Source organism: Rhea americana, unplaced genomic scaffold (genome assembly GCF_003343005.1).
Source record: "Rhea americana isolate MKP2758 unplaced genomic scaffold, rheAme1 scaffold_202, whole genome shotgun sequence".
Taxonomy (NCBI): domain Eukaryota; kingdom Metazoa; phylum Chordata; class Aves; order Rheiformes; family Rheidae; genus Rhea; species Rhea americana.
This window is the reverse complement of record NW_028186173.1, coordinates 1,317,262-1,326,771: the sequence shown is the minus strand read 5'-3', so window position 1 is coordinate 1,326,771 and position 9,510 is coordinate 1,317,262. Positions and strand designations below refer to the sequence as shown.

The window sequence follows — 9,510 nt, the reverse complement described above, 5'->3', positions numbered from 1 at the left end:
ACAAATGTATGTGAAATAGAGCAGAACAAGCAAAATCCTCAAAGAGATTACTGAAAGTCCTTCCTGACTGCTTTTCTTACTGTACCTCATAGCTGAAATGCTTTGTCTTTGAAGCAGTCTTACTATCTCCATACTGGTTTGGCAGATTRCCAAATACAATTCCTGCCCTTTCATTCTCATTGATTCAACTGCAAAACATTCTTTTCCAACTATTTTTCTTTTCCTTTGTCACTAGCAAATCTTTCCCACAGTTTGGCCTCCTCCTGTTCAGTACAAGTCATCCACATTAGCAGGCTTTACAACCCCAATATAGACCATATCATGATACTTCATCCAAGTGAAAGACTGACATCTACTACAACAAATTTCATTTCTTGACTGAAGATCACTTTTTTTTYCCCCCTTAATTAAAGTATTTGTTATCAACAGTTACTGTACCTATTTGGAAAATATCAAGTAAGTAGTATTGCTAGTATTTTGGGACAGTTTGGGCTCTGAATATGGAAGAGCCAGTGTGATCCTACTAGCGCACAAGGAGCAAATGCAAAGCATGTAAGCCTACAGCACATTGCATAGCTCAGTTCAGCTCTCTAACCAGCCTCTTAGGAGCACAACAGTACACATGCATTGGCTAAACCCCCCTAGAAGATGGAGGAGCTATGGCACTCTTAGATTACAGTAAGGACTGCAGGGCAGTTTTGCAGCTATCCCGTGGAAACAGGGATAGATCTGCCTGATCCATTATCCTGATGCAACTTGTCAGCATACAGTCTATCTGTCAGCACTGCACACAGGATACAGACATTCACGTGGTTAGAAGCCAAGTTCACACTAACTAGAACAAAGTAGTTAAACATTTTTCCTGAAGAGCTCTTTTTTTGGCTAATAAGATAAGAAATTGATTATGCAGCCGAACAGTTACCCCAAGTAGACAAAAATCCAGTTAGCTCTCAAACACTCACAGGCAACGGGCCAAATTCTGCTATCAGTTTCACTAGTGCCATTTGACTAAGTCCAGTCTGAACAACACCAGAATAAAACCCTTTGTCTCCACATTGCTTTGTAAATCCATATTTAACAGATTATCCTCTTGCTTCCCCCTCTCCCTTCAGCAAACACTTTCAGTCTTTAACCATGGTTCTTAACTTRCTGCAAACCAACCTTTTCATGACTGAAATACAAATTATGCACAGTGCAATTAAGCCAGTATGCAAAACTGAGCATTTTGCTTATTCAGAGTACCCTTTCCTAATCTGGAATTTCCATCTCTGATGTCCACAGCAACATCTGCTGGTAGAATAATATAAATACATAAAATGGGCAAACAGAGTCATAATAAAATCTTCAAATAGTTGCAGGGTTTTGTTGCTAAACCTATGACTACATCAAACTTGTTTCACTTCACTTCTTTCTATTAAAAGCACTGTTCTCCCAAAGGTAATGCAAAATGTTAAAAACTAAATACTTCTGTCACAAGTCTTAAAAGAATTATCTGTGTGGTTTTGTAAATTGAGAGCAAAATTCTTTATCTGGATTCCAATCTACCAGTATTATCATGTAGCTCATACATATTTATCACACATCTGTCCTTAAACAAAGTAGACAGAAATGAACTCTTAAYACATTGTCTTTAGAAACAAATTACTTTCAAATTTAGCAATCCCTCCATAAAATGCCATAAAACAACTACATTAAATAATAATAGCTAATTATTTCAAGACCTTTTTTTTTTAATCACCACTACCCCAACTTGGGGGGGGAGGGGAAGCTACAACTTTGCTACTGAACTAGTACCCTAATAAGTACTGTAAACCTTACTACTTCAACTACATTAGACTCCCTTTTGTAGAATTATGCATATTTGTTTTCATTTTAAAAATCATAAGAGCAAGTTTACAGAATCTAGCAAATTCCACTTAAAGCCAACAACATATGCTAGAATAAAAGTACAACTACAAAGCTTCTAAATTTTACCTCTGACTGTTTTGCTACAGAACAGGCTTCACTCTATCCCTATTTAAATTTTGGAGTATTGCCAGTGATAAGAATAGAAAGGGTAAGAGCCCAGTAACTAGTGTCTCATATAATGGCTTCTAATTTGAAGTCCATTAGTACCATGCACTAACAAATACAGACAGATTTCCTGCTCTGTGGATCATCTAGTCTAGGATGAAATTGAATTTGCACATTCCTGAAGATTTTTCCTTGCAATGTCCCTTTATTAGGTTGTGCCTGATACATTTTATCAAGTGTTTATAGATATCTCCATAAGACTGTATTAAACATATTTTATGTATAATATGTTTATTTGTATATATGCCTACTACAGCCTACTTAACCAATCTAATGGYGAGCACATGCAGGACCAAATGCAAAAATCTCACTGTGTTCATACCTTGAAGGACACTTTTGACAATAGCATCCGTGTGATCAGCCAGCAGATCCACTTCAGCAATTGCAGCCAAGGACAGATAACTTGACATGTTTCTACACAGTTCCTTATTTCCCCTCTGAAGAAATTTCACTGCCACTGGTACAGCTAAGGCCATTACTGGAGGTCGATTGTAATTCTGCAAGAACAAGAAAGCACACTGAAAAATAAGTGGCTGAAAAAAAAAAGATTAAAATAAGTCTCATGCTGATGAGAATTGAAAAATATATATCAAAGAGGAAAAAGTCTAYTGAAGTCAGGCTTCAAAGAAAGAGCAAGCAAAGAAATTTAGAACTACTGCATCATGATTTGCTAATAATATACCTATTTTTGTCTTCTGTAAGAAGAGTAGAAAACAACATGATATTAAGTGCACTACTTAAATGTTAAGTGCTGTAATGTTTCTAACAATATATTGTGTTTGATGTTATCAGAGAAGATGGCAGAAAGTATATGCTTCATTCACAAAGAGTAGATAACTTTTTGTCCCAAAGCACAGGAAATGTTTTGCAGCGGAGTCAGTTACGTTGTTGACTAGTAAAGCCTGTCCACTGTGCTAGCAGATGAACCACTCCCATTTTGTTCTTCTGTCACAGCGACCTCCTCTTCACAGAGGTCTAGCTCCAAGCAAGGCTAGCAGTAAGAATAGCTTTAAATGCTAGAGCAGGCAGAGAGTGCTGCAGTCACAAAGTCAAGCCTCAGAGTCTAAACTTCAAGAAGAGGGAAATCTTCCCTAGCCCAAGTCATAGCTCCCTCATCTAAAGTGCAACTTTTGTGGACCACCCTGTTCTGAGTTTTGGATTATCTTTGTGCTTGCTTCTTGACATGATCTCTGCMCTTTCCTACATTCCCAAAACAGAATCTCTTGCTAAATGACTGGGACAAAGCACAGGTATAAAATTATTTATAATTCGGGTTTAGTACTCTTATTTCTGTAAGGGAAGGTCATTAGGACTGTTAAATGGTAACCAATATACAAAAATCATTTTCATAAATAACTTGTTTGGGTTTTTTGATCACTTCGTCATCATTTTAACAGATTCTCTGTTTCCAGGCACCTGTTCTTCACTATCCTCCCTTCTYCCTGCTGCTCAGGTTTCCACCTAAAGCAACAGCTGACTCAGCACTCACTGTAGCATCAGTGTAGTGGAAGTCAGACAATACGGCTCAGCCACACCAAAATTTTGCTGTTGCTCGAAGGGAGACTTGGCTTCCTTTCCTCCGCCTCACTGCACCCTCCTCCTCCACCCTGCTATACCTGCACAGTAACATGCTTTGCTCCCTAGAAGCCGGTTCATGTTCATTAAGCTGACTGAAAATTAGTCACTTCTGTGCTCCATTCACATACAAAACAGCATTAGAGCACTGTATAATTACAGTGGGAAAAGCCCCAGAAATTTTCTGTTCTACAGTGTAGGATCTTCCTTGTATTCAGCCTCACAGTGAGGTTTTTCTTACCTTCTTGTTTGGTTTCTTTGTCTGATTTTAGAAACTCATACCAAGGCAGAAAAATGACTGCAATGTGTGATGAGAGGCCAAAGCCATAAATCAGAACTAAAACTCTATAGCATTGCTCATTGAATGCAAAGAACTCTTCCCAAATTGCAGTCTCAAAGTTTTTGTAAAGTAAATAAAACAAAAAATTCACTTTTTTGAAAGGCAGAAGAGAGGAAAAAAAGATGTTAACAGCTTTGAAATCAAACGCATACCTGTCAGGAGAGGTATCTTCACTAGGTATATTGGTAGACTTGCTCATAGGGCAAACACTTGAGTATATGATCATCAATTTTCCTTTGGTAATTAAGGTTTCCTTTCTTAAATTCCAGCCAATTTCACTGAGCATCAGGGTCAACTGAAATTTTTCTATGTGATACCGAACACAGCTAAATTTCATCTTCAAAATGACACCAAACTTCAGTGATATCAAGGGTATCTGTATGTATACTTAGTTTTCGACATTAGTGTAAGAAACTGCTTTCTGCAGTTACTTGTATGTGAAATTGTGTGCAAATACTATACACATTTGTCCCCCATGCACAAGTCCCCTTGCAATCAGTTGTACATAAACCATTTATGTAGAATTGAGGACCTGYATTCTCTTTGGAACCTCCTTAATCAGTGCTTTTCTCTCATCTTCACTCAGTTTTGAGCATCTCTTTGAAACTGGATTACATCATTGTTTTTGAAAATAATTCTGCTATTATATGATTATATTTAATTAACATCTGAAATCACAATCAGCCACTGGGACCCAGATGTTTCAGAAAGCAACAAAAGAGTGAAAAGAAAGGCATTCCAGACTTAACACATGCTCATTCTGGTGCAGCACTGAAAAAATAAATTTAGATCGGGRGGTGGGGGAACCCTATCACTCTCTATACACTGCTATTTTGCCTACTAGGCCAGTTCTGCCTCCATCTATAGTAACTGCCTTTCTCATTAGCCTCAAGGACAGCAGGATTGACCCAGTAATTACCTTTTGCACTATCTGAGTAGTGCAAGAGCCCAGCTGAACTGGTTACGAGCGCCACTAGAACTGGCTGCTGCTAGAGCAGCAGCTCTAGCACAATCTTTCCTCTGGCCCAAAGGAGGAAAGTGCTGCAGGAACACAGCTCGTTGTGACAACTGTTATATGACCAATGACTGGCTCTTTAACAAGGAAAGCCTTAAAAATGAATAGAGCCTTATCCAGCAGCATGCTTAAATCAACATACTGCCTTACTACTTTTGACKGAGAAGTACTACCAAGAGCCAGATTCTGCCTCCAAACTGTACTCTGGAAATACACACAGAAAAGACARGAAATAAGGTTTGGCCCTCTAACTGGGATTTAAAAGTTCTAAGAAAATTCCAAAGAATGGGATTTTTTTTTCCTATAATAAAGATGATAAAATACTTAGATAAGGAAARATTTCTATTCAGATGGAAGGATGAGTAAGGTTTCAGTTGCTCCATTACAAATACCAGGGCATGACAGCACACTTAGGAAAACGTGAAGGTGACAATGAAAAACTTCAATAATATGATATTGTGAAGTTTACAAACCTAGGGGTCCTCCCTGCTGCTAATATCAACAGAAACATGCTGCAAGATTCAACCCAGCTGTACAATATTCATTAATTCAACTATTCCTCACACATTATACAAAAACTCAGTTTATGCTTCATTCCCCCCYGCCCCAGGAGATTACTGATAAAGTTGCATTTGAAAGAGAAGTAAATGTATGTTTATAACATTCTCATTTCATTTAAGGGAGCTCCTTTCRTGACATAACCCATAATGCAATGCAATTCCTAAAAGATCTGGAGGAGATGTACATATCAGTGAATGGGTTTTTGAAAGAGGGAACTGAATGCTATCAGGCCCTCAAAATTAAAACCATTTTTCCCCTTCATTACTGTAACRAACAAACTAACAATTCTTTGGCAAAAGAACTTTTCTCTAGATGACATCCAAAGAACTTCATTATCTCAATKGGAATTGCATATAGAAATCCGTTTCAGTTAAATAAATACAACAATTTTAAAACTATTTAAAGAAGCAAATCCTCTTTAACTGACTGAGTTTTATGGTCAAGATCCGATTTTAGTTTGGAAATTAGTTTTCTGTGTTGCATCTGGACTCAGCATTTGCAATCAAAATTTTAAGAGACCTTCCTTACTGACAGRATAAATGGCGACCTAAATTTCACATCATTAAAGTACCTCACATCATTAAAGTACCTTTGATATTTTGCTGCTCTCTAGAATAATGCAAAAGAAAAACCTATGCCTTGATATCAAGTGCTTTCAAATAAAGCTTTCTGTAATCACAGCAAATAATAGCTCTTTGTCTCCCACTTTAATTTTTACATGAAGTGCAAATTACTTAGAATTAATGGAATGTTAGCATAATAAAAGCTGGCACTAAATAGTCAAGACAGTTCCAAAGATAAGAAAGTTGCCAAAACTTCTGATTCATAACAACAGATACTGCATACACGTAAAAATATACATTAAATTTGAGATCAGTTTCTTGGTTTTAAGCAAATGCAATCACTCTAATGCACCCTCAGAAAGCAAAGTACAGCTGCTTTAGAAAGGATAACACTGAATAGCTGACCTACACATTATACTGCATTGCCTTCAATTCAGTCTTACCTGCAAGATACAGCTCATGATATCAGATGCAATTTTTGCATGTGGTGTGTCCTCATCTTTTCCTGAAGGTTTTAGATTGTGTTCTAAACAGGACTCCCAGAGAGCCACCAGTGCTTTCCCATGCTTTTCTATGGACTCCGTCTCCCTGATGGCAGTGGTGATTCGAGTGATGCAGATTTCCACCACAGCCTGGTCATTGTCATTAGTTTGGTAGTCCTGGTTAAAACAAAGAACATTTGTCAATGAATCAACGTTCTTTAAAAAGACACCACGAAATTAATCAAAATTAAGTTCCTGCAACTATCCATTTTTTTCACCATATACCTTTATCAAAAAAGTTTAGAATGGTTAAGAGCAGAAGCTAATCATATCATAGTCAATTCACCATTTCAAGCTTTAAAAATATAGAGAAGAAACAATCTATTTTTCTGTAAATGTATTATGTTATCACATAATTTTCAACAGTCTCTGTCAGGAAGCATGGCCTTCTGGTTCCAGAGATTCAAGAGATACACCTTAGAACCACTTGCACAGGCTTTTTCTCCCATAACTGTCGTAAAATTCAAACTGAAATTGTTACATCCACATAGCCAAAAGCAGGATCCCAAATATTTCACATCACGCAGAGTCCCTGATGCAAGCACAATTAGGTTCAATTAGTATTAATGTAACAATGAATAAAAACTAATTAAATAGGAATTATCACCAAATCCCATAATCCTCCATAATTATTTATATGTATGTGATGTGGATATGAAATGGCATCACTTTGCACTACTGTAAGACATTTCTGTGGAGAACTAGGCCCAAAACAGACAATAGACATTCCTCAGTCTAACCTACACTATTCTACCCTAAAATGTAATGAAGATGAGACATGGATGGAAGTACTAGAAGTCATTATTCATGCTAATTAAAGCACAGACAATTTTAAATGGTTGTGACCAAATTCTACATTAGATTACAGAAGTGGAGTTACAGAGCTGCTTCCGTTGAGGTCTGAGCTGAGTTTCATATGACACTGCACGAAACACAGAAGACATGACATTTTGGCCTGTCTCATAAGCAATCTTCTGGCTTTATACATGGCTGACACTCTAGGAGCTTTGCTTGGTATACCAGAAAATCCCTGTACTTGTTAAAGAGCATTTACATGTTTTCTTTTGTTTAAGATTACATATTGATGAACAAATAGGTAAATGCGTTAACATTCCCAGCCAGCAAATGACTGGGACAAGTTGGGAATAACCACACAGGAGCAAGCAGGGAGGTTCACACTCCTATTTATATTTATAGTCACTGGTGTCATTTGGACACAAAGTGGAATGGTTCAGTCTATACTTCTCAAATTCCTCATGTTTGGGGAAAAATATGTACACACTGTCAAATTCTAGTATTAGAATATTAATATTGCAACARACAGCTTTACATTGGTTTAAAAAAAGTATTTCATTGATCATTGATGCCCTCTAGCGGGAATTACCTTTCAGGAACTTAAAAGTGCAGAAAGTATTTTTCTTTAGATTGTAGTATGGTTTAGCTATTTTATACAAACTGGTGTGTCTATAAAAAATTTGGTAGCAAAGTCAGTAATTTTCTCTCAAAGTACATTAGGAAGAATTTCTGCAGCATCTGATAATCCGCATTTAGGTTAGTAAAGTAGATTCAAAACAGCAGAGACAATAGACAAAATAACTTGATTTATGTTCTGAAAGACTGTACAAACGTAAATGCTGTCAAAGAAATTACCAAAGAAAAGAACAGCTTCAGCACAGTGACCTTTCCAACAGATGATTTAGAGTTTCTGCAGCAACCAACAACATGGTGATCAAAGCTCTGAAAGTCAGAGGTTTGTATGTTGCCAAAACTGATTTTAAAAAAAATCATATGCCATAATGTGCCGGAAAAGTGCRATTCTCAGAACAGATACATGTTGCTAGTTGAATATCTTAAAGCTCATGAAAGCTTCCAGTTCCCTTTAGCAAACTGATATATATTGYAATCAAAAGTGGATTTGGGGAGTTTTGAAATGGCTCAGCAGGATGGAGTTTCCTCTGAAATAGAATTAAAGAATGGACTGGCTGATGAAAGAACTATATACAAATTATACTGCAGTCAATCATAAGCTAAAGGCAAAACACAAGCGCAAACAGGCTCTGGCCTCAAACTGTACAGTGATAATAAAAACTACTATTTCTATGCCCTCCTTCAGAAACCTGTAAGACATTGTTAACAGCCAAGAAATAAAAAAGAAGAAAAAAAAAAAAAATCACACACACACACTTAAAGTTCACCACAAAGGACCAGTTCAGGTCTTCGAATAACCAGCCCACTTCGAATAACATCAGACTGATCAAAGACAGCACTATGAGCAGAAAGGGCTTTTTTTTCCTAGGATGGTACTTAAAGAGTATAATAAAAATCAGTAAGCTTATCATCATTCAGAACACTTTTTGCTGAAGTACAGCAAATATATACTTCACATGAAGTGCATCTGTATTGTTAAATTCCTATTAATCTTTAATAATCTTTATTAAAGAGTCTTTTAAAGCTTATGATAAAGATCAACTTGAAATATCTTTAAATGAAATCAGCTAGTGGGAACTGAATYTGATAGTCACATTTTTAATCTTACAAATCTTATGTTTTGCTTGGCATTCTTCAGGATTCTGAAGATTTAAGTTGCATATGTCCCTGTACCTAACACTTCACAAAACACATTTAATCTCATGCAAAATGATTAAGGACAGTGTTTTTCTTACCGCAGATGAACTAATTATTCTTATTTGTTCAAGAGCTTCTGAGAGGCTTCCTTCTATTTCAGCATCATCTAAAGAGAAAAGATCCCCTGCACGTGAAAGGTCCTTTTGTGCCAAAACCAGTCCAAACARATGATGCATGGCTGACGGTTTCTGCCAGTCAGACAGATCTCTGCATGTA

At 36.8% G+C, this 9,510-nt stretch overlaps 1 protein-coding gene across 1 annotated transcript in view; it reads right to left on the bottom strand.

The window, feature by feature from the left end:
* The window catches only part of VEPH1 (ventricular zone expressed PH domain containing 1), an 89,061-nt gene extending 79,551 nt beyond the window's left edge, over window positions 1-9,510 (bottom strand). The window contains exons 1-3 of the mRNA XM_085304067.1: window positions 9,333-9,510; window positions 6,571-6,786; window positions 2,396-2,570 (exon numbers count right to left, since the gene is read on the bottom strand). Of these exons, the coding sequence (XP_085160193.1) occupies window positions 2,396-2,570; window positions 6,571-6,786; window positions 9,333-9,470 (529 nt within the window). The 5' untranslated portion in view covers window positions 9,471-9,510. The remainder of the gene's footprint in view (window positions 1-2,395; window positions 2,571-6,570; window positions 6,787-9,332) is intronic.